General features: G+C 43.5%; 1 protein-coding gene across 2 annotated transcripts in view; it reads left to right on the top strand.

Moving 5' to 3' along the window:
* Positions 1–13,941, top strand: part of CHAT (choline O-acetyltransferase) — an 80,800-nt gene that overhangs the window by 39,256 nt on the left and 27,603 nt on the right. Inside the window, exons 2-5 of one of the 2 annotated variants that reach the window (XM_078865209.1) lie at positions 5,716–5,819; positions 7,814–8,005; positions 11,516–11,634; positions 13,097–13,150. In XM_078865209.1, coding sequence (XP_078721335.1) covers positions 5,769–5,819; positions 7,814–8,005; positions 11,516–11,634; positions 13,097–13,150 — 416 coding nt within the window. In that variant the 5' untranslated portion in view covers positions 5,716–5,768. The remainder of the gene's footprint in view (positions 1–5,715; positions 5,820–7,813; positions 8,006–11,515; positions 11,635–13,096; positions 13,151–13,941) is intronic. The other variant, XM_078865208.1, reaches the window with a different exon arrangement.

Below are 13,941 nucleotides of genomic sequence, written 5' to 3'. Positions count from 1 at the left end.
AAATGCGCAACTTTAAATAAATATAGACAACACGTTCTACTTAATTAAATAGACTTTTTTGTTATAAAAAAAATAATTATCCTACAACATCAGAGGGCAGCGCCACATTAAATACGCACTACAATGACAACAGTTTAAAGCGATGTGAAGCATGTTTTAATTGGGGGGGGTGGGGGGCAGAGCTTTGTGACGTCCTATTTGAGGGGGGTCTGACTTTTTGTGACGCCGTGTGACGAGGGGGGGGGGTAAAAAATCGTTCAAAATCTCGTGACGTCATTTATGGGCGGCCCCTTTGAAGAGTGAATCCACAACATTTAGAATTTTAGTACGGCGTTCCGCTGGTAATTCCATCCAGCATCTTCCGGTTGCGACACATTTATAATAACGCGATCTAACCAAACACACCTTTATCATACCTATTATAATCACCCAGGAATGTCCTTCACGATCGTGACGTCACTCCACATCGACCAGCCCCCCTCATTAATATTCATGAGCAGGTGACGTCCTCCAAATGGACACCCCCCCCTCCCCCCATTAATAATAATTAGCAACTGACGTCACTCCACTTACAACCCTCACTACGAAGGCAGAACCCTCACGTCACGCGATCTCCGTCACGCTGTTGAGACACGGAAGTAAAAAGGACGTCATGATGAACAAGGGATTATCACCTTTAAATGAAATAAGTCTGTGTCACCGCGCCCTTACAAATTGCACACGAATGGATGCAATGACGATCACATCGCGGTCTGCTTTTCGCTTGCAAGTTTCAGATTTACTGCAATACACCCGTCCTTGGACGGGCAAAAGTCTAGTTGTGAATAATACTGGTCGCGAAGGCCGACGTGTTAAACGAAGTCAACGAAGGCTTAAACAGGACACATCGCTAGAAGGAATGGCGGGCAACGAATGCGACTGGTGACAGAATAGCAGCCCAAGGAGAGTATGTATGTCAAGGCCGTAATTATAATATATATTGGGGGGGACATATCCACCCCCCAATATTCAAATATGCTCAATATAATTGCTATGCTATGTAAATAAAAAAAAACTATTTGATAAACCTTGGCCACAATATCTAGACTTGTCTTCATATAAATCAATGCATAGATTTCTGTTTATATGATTGTAGTTATGGTTGTTCTTTATTAATCCCTAATCTCTGCCATTACATACAATGAAACAAGAAATGTTTAAAAAAGTAAAAACAGAGCAATGTAATACAATACACTATTAGACATTATTGTAAAAAATAAATAAAAAGTCCATCCTATGTGATAGTGAATTTTTTAATATTTTAGGCAGGAAATTCGTTTTCAAATTTAGATATTTTTCTGGGTTGGGACCCCCAGACACCATGGAAGATTTGGTCCCCCCCCCCCCCCCCCAATGTTGACTTCATGTCTACGGCCTTGATGTATGTACTGCATATATGTTGAACATATTTCGCAGCGTACGTAGCCAACCGTGCTAATCGGAGAGGGAACGGCAAGCCACGATACAGACTGTTCCCGAGAGCACATTACCACCGTGGAGATGTGGCAATGCCAGCCTAAGTGCGGGAATGAGTTCAATTGTTGGCATGGCGGGACTGTGGATACATTCATACTGGTGGTCATGTCAACTGGCAAACAGTTCGCGCATTTGTTTGGCTAAATATTCGATCACAATATTTTTTTTTATTTACGTTTCTGATGGTTTCGTCATATAGTACAGAACTCGATGTGCACCTAGACCGTACAATGCATTGAATGGGTCAGATTCAATTACAGGATTAAGGCCCCGTTGCTCCTAATTACATCATGCACAAACGACACGCGTGGACTAATGGGCGTGCAGTGGCCCCGTTCTCGGCAGACGAGGAGGAGGGATCACGGGGGATTATTAACCGTTACTCCCACACACTCCAATCGGTTGAAGTTTTGCTCCGTGCAGATCTCTTCCAGGCTATGCAAAGGTAAATGTTATTCGACAAGTCTCAAAATGTGGGCGATGTTCGCCTGCATCTGTGGCATTCTTGTGACGAGGTCGCGTCCATCCTCTCAAGGTTCTAAACAATTCGTGCAACGCGAGCGATGTAGTTACGCGATGAAGGAAGGCACTTGTGAAAATGTCGCACAACTTGTTTCGCTATGGATCCTTGTTTTTGCTCCAAGTCGCGTGGCAAATCCATCCAATTATCCGCAAATTTTTAACCTCGTGGATAAGCCCGTGCATAATACGATCCGCGACATTGATCCCCCACGTCACCACGGATAAGTTAAGTTATCCTGTACATGAACCAATCATAACGCTTACAAATGTCCCTGGCGGTTGAACGTTATATATGACTAGCTAGGGTGACTATCTTACCGATACCAATAAAATATTTTTATTTGAAGCTTTCGTGACTGCAGGAATCAATACTCTTTGGTTCTTTCGGTAAAGTCACGTAGGTAGACAAATAAAATAAATAACGACGTTTCGGGCGCAACACAAGCGTCCGTCATCAGGTGCTTGTGTTGCGCCCGAAACGTCGTGATTTGTTTTATTTGATACCTACGTAACTTTACTGAAAGAACCAAAGAGTATCAATAAAAGATTAACACCGTTACGTCCTGCTTTACTGCGCAGGAGCTCACCCTGCACAGCGCCTGCATGCAGCGATGTTTCACTGTCAGGGTGCCTCCAGCTGCCTACTACTGGCAGGACCTGAAAACTGCAGTCGTGCAGTTTTCAAGCGTTCGGGCAGTCCTCGACTTACGATCGGGTTCCGTTCCTGAGACGCGTTCGTCAGTCGAACGGTTCGTTAGTTGGAAAACAAGAATACATTGTATTTCAATACCCATACGGTCAGTGTTATGAAATGTGTTTCAGTTTCAACAAAAAAAGGGAAGCATTGTTAAACGTATGAATACAAATAAATATTGTACATTTGCATGTAACACTGTACAACATATTGCATCGTGATTAAAACTTAACATAAATTCACATAAATAGAAAAAACACACAAACGACCCGCACCTTATGGCCTTAACAGAATGTTGGGACAAGTGCTGTTAGTGAGCAGCGGAACGGCACACGAGGGGGTGGATGGCCAGTACCACCCCCGGCCGCCTTTGTCTCCCAAGCGGCGATGTAATTTTAGGCTGAGTCGACCTAGGGGAGGCCCAGGATCGGTTAAAATAATTGTCACTGGTGTTGGCTGTGAGCGGGAATCGAACTCGGTCGCCGGGGTTTGCAGCACAGAGCGCTAACCACGACACTACCGCTTCAACAACAACAGTCGCCACTCGCGGTGACGTCACCACGGCGCTTGTGCCAAGCCATGTGCAGTCTGAAGCCACGTGAAGTGTCGAAGGCTCAGGAGGTCATGGAACAAACCCAGGTGCCAAAAGTTGACTGACGGAGATGACTGGCAGAACCACCAGCTGTGCCCCCTACTGTGCCAACTTGCTGTATTTTATTCGCCCGGCGCTCCGTTCGTTGTTGTGAGCATCGCTCCTCTTCCCTCCATTGTTGTTGGAGGGCGACTGCCCAGTAGCGTCCTTCACAACCCACCTCCATAGAGGCTGATCTTGACACCGCTGGTACCAATCATCGGCAAGTCCACTCAGCTCACGTTCACACACACATACATGTGCACGTGTAGAGGCTTTGAATTAAATGTTGTTTTCTCTATCATTTATCCCAGTTATTTTCGTGGGGGGTATCGATACATGAATCACCTCGTTTATTTGGTTCCATGGTAGTGGGTTCTGGGTAAAATATGATTACACTGGAAAAAATCTGTTTCTGTTTCACCGCAATAAAATAAAACGTTGGTCCATCATACATTTGACAGTAGATGAACGTCAATTTAGTCATTCATCCCTGCAGAGGTCAATGAATGAGAACAACGATGTGGGAAATCCACGGTGGTGGGCGCAATGGAGAGACTTATTCCTACCATAGGAATGTCAAATTTCCACCACCGGTAGAGTGCTGCTCACATAGATGAGCAGGGAGCCCGTTTTGACTTTGGCTTTCGTAAATTAAAATATTAAAATGGATCACCCCTCGAGATGTATTCAGTATGTCATTGGCAAGGGAGTCAAGAGTGGATGGTGCCATCTCCCGAAATGTATTATTTAGCAGTTTATCGTCTTGGTTATTTCGGTAAAGTCACGTAGAAGGGAAAAAAACACAAATAAAACATAATAAAATAGCCTTGTTCTTCACCTGAGGACGGCTGCTTGCATTGTGGCCGAAACGTCGTGAGAATTGTATTTTATTATGTTTTATTTTTATTATTTTATTATTTCCCTTCTACGTGAATGACGCTGTCTATCCGACAGCCCTGTTCTTCACCTGAGGACGGCGGCTTGCGTTGCAGCCGAAACGTCGTGAGAATTGTAGTTTATTATGTTTTATTTTTATTATTTTATTATTTCCCTTCTACGTGACTTTACCGAAAGAACCAAGAAGATGAATCCCTGCAGTCACGAAAGCTTTAAATCGAAATTTTGCAGTTTATATTAACAATTGTGGTTTTAACACTTTATATCTGATAGGCTCAGCATATTGCCTGTCCTGCCTCTTCGTTTTTTTCCTAATCCATCCCCCTGTTGTTATTCACAAGATTAGATTTCACAATATCATGGAAATATCCCAAAGATGCAATCACCCCTACACGCAGGCTCCAGCGCACACACACACACTATTACGAGCCATCACGTGGACGAACATAACACGCAGGTAACACCATAACACAAACACGAATATATTTCTGCCTGTTTCTACATGCTAACAAAACGTGCGAGGGATAGACCTGTATATAGATGCGCATTCAGTAGCATGAAGTTATATAAACACACCAGCAAGTACGGAAATTCTACATATGCTGTAAGCCTATTGGCTCAGTAAGGACTATCTTAATAGCATCATTACTGGTGTTTCATCTCAAGGGATTAGAGCAACGCAATGAGGGAGGGTATGTTCCGTTCGCGACACGAGTGTTGCAATTCTGTACACCTAGACAATGAATATACGTGGGCGCGTGCGATTGTCAGCGTTATTTAAATTTCCCTCTGAAGTCAGACACGTGGGTTTGTTTCTGACCGTGCCACGCCAATACTGGTAATTTGATTTTATGAACGTGAACTGCGCCTCTTCTACGTAGACTCAGCCTAAAATCGTTTCCTGATATGAAAATGGAACAGTAGGATAGAGGAGACAAAGGTGGGCACAGACCTCGCGCTAGCTTCACCACCCTATCATGGGCAATGTCTGCCTTAGTAGGAGTTCACTAACATCACTTTCTTTAACAGTTTATATGTTAAATGGGGGGTCTTTATCCTAAGATGTTGTACTTACTGTGTATATCACATGGTCAAATCATCTCCCGAGGCGAGAAAGAAGTTGGGTCGTGATCAGCACCACTGATGGCCCGGGGCCAGTGGTGAAAATGTCACATTTTATATGGCAGGAACCAATTATATAATGCAATACTTTATGGTATGAGTAGGTGGCTGGCTATCCGGAGTGTGGGATGGATTCTCATGGCACGCCTGCTCAGTGTTGGGCACGTTGGCCACCTATAATTGACCCCCGTGTTTGTATGCATGTACGTTGAACTTCTTTAGCACCGCACATGCTAAGCGGAGGCGCGTGTAAAGGACAACAAACTAATTCCCAGCGGAGGGTATTAATGATCGATGTGTGATGTTGCTTGTGTCCATGTGCCCGCTGCAGGAATACAATAACCCGGAATACAATAACGCGGTGCTGCAGTGGTGGGAGACACCATGCCCGTGCTCGAGAAGCCATCGAAGGAGGCCAGAAGGAGAGACAGCCAGGTAAAGGGCGAGGAGGTTGGGCAGCAGAGGAGCGAGTAGGTGGCATTTCCTGTACGCGCAGGGGGTTTACTAACAAGCATGGTCATGGCCAAACTAAATCAGTGCTCAGGTTTGCCATGAGCTTGGTATACATTAATATTTGGATATTCAAGGACCGTATACTGTAAATGTTTTAATATTTGTGTATAGTATACCGCTGCACTATTAATTCACGATGAAGTTGAAAATGTACTTTGATTTATGTAAGAACAAATAAGACATTTGACCTACAGAAATTATGGCACAAATCTTAAAGTTCCAAGCTTGAATCCAGGAAGCTGCGATTATACTCTTTAAGTGCACTGACATGATATTAAGTGGAGTCTAGTTTATTATTATTTTATGCAGGTGAGAAGTCGACAGATCAGATAGTCTAACTTGCAAGAGTGACCTGGGTCAACAAAATTATTAAAACAATAAACTAATATAAAGTACAGCAATGACGAACACGGATAATCAGAGCGATAACTATGGCATTACAGGAGACGTTGGAAATACAGTGCAAAGAAAAATCAATATTAAAGAAAATACATTTCTTGTAATGTCAATTGGCTTGGATTTAATGCGCTTTGCTGTACATGTAGATGTGTATAATTTAATTAAATGATCTCATCATGCACTGTGAATTGTTATATCTGTACATAGTTATGAGCGTGTCAATGGAATGTCTGTGGGGCTTCTGGTTTCCTTCCACATTTCAAACACACCTAAAGGGATTGGCCAGATATCTCAGTGTGAGTATGCTCCTTAAAATATTCTGGAGACTAAGTGAGCCTTTCCTGGATGAACATAGTATATTATTGACTTAAAGCTTTCGTAATTGCAGGAATTCATATTCTTTGGGGTCTTTCGGTAAAGTCACGTAGATAGGTTCAAATAAAATGACAAAAAACTACGATGTTTCAATCGCAACACAAGTATACGTTCCTGATGACGACCGCTTGTGTTGCGATCAAAACGTCGTAGATTTTTGTTATTTTGTTATTTTCTTTGAACCTATCTACGTGACTTTACCGAAAGACGCAAAGAATATAGTAAATGATTGTCATAATAATTGCAATTTTAAATGTTTTTGTGACCCATCAGAGCAGGACACGGAATTCTCATTGGAAGAGATGGAGCCTCGGAGTAATGTAATCACGGTGTTAGAATAACAATGACATTGATTGAATTAAATGCGGATGGATTGATATGCAATGGAGGGGCAGGTGGGTAATTTGGAGGGGACTAAACAATGACATGTCACAATAATCCCACGTGACAGGTGAGGATCGTTCAAGACACTAGACTCCAGGTGAAGATGTTGGGCCATAAGAATTAGACCACGAGCTCTCCGATTCATCCTCTACCATCTACATAACCCCCCTGATGAACACAATTTGAATGTATCGGTGTCTTAATGAAGCTGTACCTAAAGGAACTGCACAAAATATGTGGACATGCACACCAAGGGGAAACTGCCAAAAAGGGATAAAATGTAAATGCATTGAGAAACATAAGACATCTCATGGGTAGGATAAAGTCGTATGCAGAGAAGAGTTATGTCTCGATCCTGGACCTCAACAGGTGCACGGAGTAGGCAGCACGGATTGCTGGAGGGAGGGGCATGCATAAGGCCAGTGGCATAGTGGAGATGTTATGGGCCCTGTCGTAGCATATACAATGTGGCCTCCTGTACGTAGCTTGGCACGTGGGCGCTTCCAGCACATGGGCCCTGAGACAGATACACCGTTGAACTCTTGATAGTCATCACCATCATCACGACCCATGGGCAGATATCCCATCGGTGTCCACTGCACACATCGTCGTGGGTTTCCACTTTCCTCTGTCTCTGTACCAAGACGCTCAAGGAGTGCTACGTCTTTCTGGCACGAACATCTTACGTCATCGTCAAGTCATTCGCTGTTAGGTCTGCTAACGCGCCTCTCCACCCCCCACCCACCCACCCACGCCAGGCCATCCCACTGCTGCCCGTGCCACCTCTGGCCGACACCCTGCGGCGCTACCTGGACTGCATGCGGCACCTTGTGGCCCCCGAGCAGTTCCGGCGCACGCAGGTGCTGGTGGAGCGCTTTGCGGCGCCGGGGGGACACGGGGAGCGTCTGCAAAGGGCCCTCGTAGAGCGACGCACGCAGCACACGAACTGGGTGGGTGTCCACTCGTACACACAGGCACCCACGCACGCACGCGCGCGCGCACGTGCGCCTCTCACCGCTGAGAATTTGTGACCTCGATGACGAAGCTGTTCCGATCTCTCCGATGTTGTGCGTTGCAGCAGCGTAACTAGCGTGGGGGGGCAGGGGGTGCCTTGCCCCCCCCCATCCCCCACCCCTGGTGGCCAAAGCTACGAGCTGGGGGCCCCCTTGACAAGCACCATGAGATATTTTTCAACAAACGTGAAAAAAAAAGTATTTAAAACGCGGTTTACATTTATTTGTAGGAACATGCTTTCATTTACGTTCCACTTTTTATTTTAATTCAATTAGGTTATATTTTGCGTTGATATTTAGCCTAGGTGCGACCGTGTGAGACAAATCAAATATTGGGGCCCCACCTGACCGATTGACGCCTCCCCCTGAGCTGATAATGTAGCTACGACGCCACTGGTGCTTTGCTATAACACTTGTCAACTGTCCTCCCGGTTAATTTTACAAGATTAATCTGTCCAGCTTAGTCTCTGTCTACCTCTGTTTCTTTGTCCTTCCACTTTACGACACACCAGCAGCTTCTCCAAGTTTCTCTCATCACACCTGTAAGCTATGTGGCCAACATAATTTTTAGTTTCCGTGTATTCGTATGAATCTCTCGCAGTTTGACTTTCTCGGTTTTTCTTTCTTGCCATCCACTTGATATGTGATAATTATCTTCTCCAGCACCACGGTTCCAAACATTTCCGCTATCATGCCACATCCATCACCAAGGTTTCACATGCATGCATTGCAATCTTGAAAACACACGTGCGCTACTGCAGCATAACAAAAGGAGGCTTAACTTAACCCTCCCCACGGCCAATCCTGGCTCCTCCCCCCCCCCCTCTTAACCTGTATATTGTCTCGTGTCTCTTAGAGTTTTCCCCACTTGATACAGTAATTTTGCTGTGACGGTGCCACCTGAAGACGGAAGCTTGTGTTGCCTCCGAAACGTCGTGATTTCATTTATTTTTATTTTATTTTTTACCTACGTGACTTTACCGATAAACCAAAGAGTATGGACCCTTGCAGTCACGAAAACTTCGAATCTAGAAGAATCTGGCCAGGTGGTGGCTGTGGATAGCACAATTCGATCACAGTTGGAATGTTCCGAGTTCACATCTTGGCTCAGGGTTGACCTGGTCTATCGTCATTCGGGAGTCCATACAATGAATACAACTTTTGTGGGAAGTTAACAGTGGTTATTGTATTACGACTATTACTGTTTTTTTTATTTGACCAGGTAATGCCCACTGAGCTGTATAGCTCTTTTTCAGAAGCGACCTGGCCACAAATGATAGCTCCACGAAGTGGTTAATGTAGAAATTGACAGCAACCAAATACTCTAAACGCATGTTTCTAAATGTCCGGAAACCAGAGGACCGGGAGAAAGAAGCAATGCGACCACGGGGAGAACATGTAAACTCTAAATATACAGGTGTCAGGGTCGGGATCGAACCCACGACCTTCTGTATACCAGATGAGGTAGTTAACATCTCCGGGAGCAAGAGCAGAGCCTCACCATTCTGGCGAATTGCCCGATGATGCTGGATGCAATTACCAGCGAAACGTCGTACTCAAAAATTGTAAATGTTATGGTTTCACTCTTCAACACACCGGTGGGCTAAAGTAGTGAACTATTTGTCTTTTGTCAACGTGACACTTTTTGCTGGTTGGCCGTGTCGGGTGGTGAAGGGTTATGACACGTTTATAAATAACGCGATCTAAACCCAAAAACGTTTATTATGAGTTAACATCTCGCCACCGTGGGGCAGCTGGACAACTGCCCTTCATCTGAAAATCAACGGTGCAACATTCGTGAAAATATTTATCGTGGCATTATGTAAATGCAATGTCAAGCAGCCACTGCTTCAGTCAATACACGGGATGACATGCCAGGCAAGCATTGCATGGAGTATTGCTGTAAATGAAATTTAAAGGAAGATCGCAATGTATCGACCAACTCGTCTTCATCTGGAAATATGAAGGTTTCCAGAGAGTATCGTGTCATATTAAATATACTGGAAAGGATGTGTGGAGTTGTAGGGTGGTAGGTATCAAATTTGACAGAGTTGATATCAGTTTAACTCACGTGCCAGGTGTTTGAAGTAATACAAAGTGGTTATATTAAGTGTATGATATTCTGTTTAACATGGGTTATCTGGAACAATCTTGAAATAAGGTGCATTTGGATAACCAAAATAGTTCAAATTCAGTTTTAAAATGGGAAATAATGAATTGCAACACTTCCATGATTGTCTCTAGTTGTCACATGGGTTAACGAATGTCACAATATTTCAACTTGTAACGCGCAAATATTCGTTCACTCCTCAAAGAGAGACGACTCAGAGGCGTGAGGATCACAGACAATCAGGAAAGCAGCGAGGCAGTGAGTTGGCACCAAATTCCCCTCCCCCCCCTCCAAGTTCTGCGGTCCTATACATCTCCTCGACGCCCACGCAAAGAGATTGTTCTAATTTCCGTGATCTACCAACCCTCGCCTCCACAGTGCTGGGTTACAGGCGTGCGCCACCACCGCCCGGCTAAATATTTACAATTTATATTCACCAAGATAAATACTTGCTGTGCGTGATTTATTCATGTACCGCTCGTTTACCCTTTTCCATGAAATGCATTGATGTTTTTCTCAGCTCATGTGGGTGATTTAAATAAAAGTACTTGTACAATTTTAGTAACTCATTAATTATCTATTGATTAAAACCGAGCTTTGATCAATTACACACAATTTGGTTTCTCATTGAAACTAAGGAATGTACACAAAGTATCTCACAATTTGAATATTTTTCGCAAATATAGCCACTTATTTATTGTCCCTCATGTTCTTTTAAAAGGCCATTCAATTGTGATTCTACAGATGATAACTAATGAAAGCAGCCTGCGTCATTAGCTTTGTTTTGCCATATCCATAATTCGCTCTCTTTGACTCTCATAACATAATTAGTCAGCAGAACTGCGCTTGTTAGCATGCCCATTAAATTGCAATTAACTCGGTGTTAATCACATTGATTGTGTGTCAATCCCCATAAACAGGGCAAGCAGGTCACGTGTGTGTGTACACAGTAATTAATTGCTACTTCAGCAGTCACGCACAGATTGATTAAGTGAAAGTAATAAAAAAATTCCCAAAATCAACACTCAGAGATTTGTTATTCATCCTGAGTTCACGTGTTGGTGGAGACACGTAGCGAGCGTGTGTTCCAGCTGGGTGGTCCAGCACCCACACCTGTTTTTACAAAATATTTGTTGACAATTTTATATCTGGGTACCTATTTAAAGCCTTCAGTGAGTATCCGGTGTCGTGTGTAAGTATCAACCACTGGGGAGACAAAGGCGGTCGGCCGTGGTGCTGGCCACCCACCCCCTCGTGTACCGTACTCGCTAACATCACTTGCCCCAAAAGTCTGTTTAAGGCTGTAACGGGATATTTGTCTTCATGCGCGCGTGCAGGTGTATGAGTGGTGGCTCAACGACATGTATCTTGACAATCGAGTACCATTGCCCGTCAACTCTAACCCGGGAATGGTTCTGCCAAGGCAGCTTTTCCGAGACCAGGCTGACCAACTACGGTGTGGAACTGCACACAGACTGCATTTCAATCACAGATATACGCATGTATACACAGGCAAGCACACCCCCAGTATAAACACACAAACAATGCATACCGAGTTAATGATTTTCCACGTGGCCTTACATTTAGAAATATAAACAACATTGAGTGAACTATATTTATGCCGAATATAATTATCTATTTATTCCTTTACTGGTGGTACAGTGGTTTGCACACTCATGTACCTTTATCCTCAGCAGTGAATTGACCAAGGCCTGTAAACAGTACGATCGTTCGAGTTCACATCTGCATGTAATTGGGAGCAAACACATGCACACTTATGTAAATCTACAAACCGAGTTTTACTTCAATGCAAAACACAGATACATGCATAATGTATCCAGATTGAGGAATTCAGTACCAAGGACAGCTCCTCTGCATCATGTCGGTGATATGGCTTTGGCTTTGCGGCAAACTCCACTGTTACCTCATACACCATGATGCATGCATGACTCCTACATTAAGCAATACATGTTGGGTTTATATACCATCTTAATACAGCTACGTAGCAGGAATCCCTACAGGATAGGGGATGTGTGCATCAAGGGGATGGAAATATAGATGCTATATGTTTATTACTATTCCGAAACTACTGACATTTACACTGCTGATTAATCTGGAAGGTTGCAGTAATTAAATAAACACATTAATTCATGTGAAATTTTACGTAAGCAACAGTAGTTCACACTTGTATTAATTTTTGTTTTAAATCAATGTCTTACATTTAATTAAATGTTGTTTTTATATATTTTAAAACATGTATATGTTAATTCTAGATTTGAAGCTTTCGTGACTGCAAGGATTCATCCTCTTAGGTTTTTTCGATAAAGTCACGTAGGTAAAAAATTAAATAAAAAATTACTAATTACTAAAGTAATAATATTTTATTTATATTATTTTACTTTTATTAATTTTTTATTTTCTTTTTTGCCTACGTGACTTTACCGAAAAAACCTAAGAGTATGTATATGTTAACCATTGCTTTAATAAGTAATAGTCAATGATTAACGTAACGATTAATTACTATCATGCACCACGATAACAGTAACAGTACAATGTGATTGTAAATATGACAACGATACACTACAAACAAACAATAAAGCCGATGGAAAATAAAACGTCTTGGGGATGAGAGGGTGATGGTGAGAGGTGATGATAGAGAGAGAGAAGAAAGTAGCGAGTTGAACTGAGCTGCGCAAAGCAGCGACTGTTTTCACAGGGGGAAGGGCGAGTGAAAGAATTCAGTGGGAGTGGTCACACAGAAGTCACGCGAATTGCGGGAGGCTTGAGTCTGATGTAGATTTATTAGATGGCCCTTCGTTATTTAAACATTCATACCAACTGGTACAGAGGTACAATGCAGTAATTGGAGGAGTTCCCTTGACGATGGCGTGGATCGCCCCCATGTGTGTGTTGTCCAGATTTGCTGCTCGGCTCATCTCAGGGATTCTGGACTACAAGGTGGTGATTGATGCGTGAGTTCTTCTCGACCTCCAAGCTGGATTCAAATGGTCTTGTTTTACATTGCTCGTCATCGGAGCAGCAGAGCACCCAGTAATGAGATCAAGTTGAAATCCTGACCAGAGTTGAATCATCACCATTGTTATCATCATCTTGATCAATAAGATCCACCCAGTGACACTCCATCACTTAGTGTAGGCAAGTTGTTGTCGAAATTACGAAATGTGGGTTTTTTAATCTGGAATGTGGAATTTCGACAATTGGCTCAAGACCGCTCATGAAGACGAATCAGAGTATCGCCTATACACACAAACGCAGACTCACAATCCCACAGCTCATATACACAGAGACATACTCTCATACCCATACATCCACTGTCCTGCCCATACTCGCATTCATACTCCCATGCACAGTCAACTCCAATATCCGTAGACACCGCACACTCCCGTAAATATGCTCACACACACCCTAATGCAGGACGTAGATTTAAAATGCTATACCAATATAAATATCTCTCAAATAACCATATATACTATTGGTGCAAGTGTCGTTTGCGGGAACATATAAAGGCCAGCACGAAACACATTGGGGCTGGTGTGGCCAGAATCACGCCCAACCACCGTTGTTTGCCCATTTTTTATGTTCACACACCTTACCAGCTACTCATTCAAGGCTAATGCCGACGTCGTCTGGCCACGAGAGGGATATCCTCTGAAGCCATCTCAAAGATCGCAGACCTCCACGCTGGCATTGAGCTACTGAACACATATCCGTGTGCAAGAACACCAGAGTTGAAAAGCTGGGT

The sequence above is a fragment of the Lampetra fluviatilis genome, chromosome 20 (genome assembly GCF_964198595.1).
Source record: "Lampetra fluviatilis chromosome 20, kcLamFluv1.1, whole genome shotgun sequence".
NCBI lineage: Eukaryota > Metazoa > Chordata > Hyperoartia > Petromyzontiformes > Petromyzontidae > Lampetra > Lampetra fluviatilis.
This window is presented reverse-complemented; position numbering and strand designations above follow the sequence as displayed.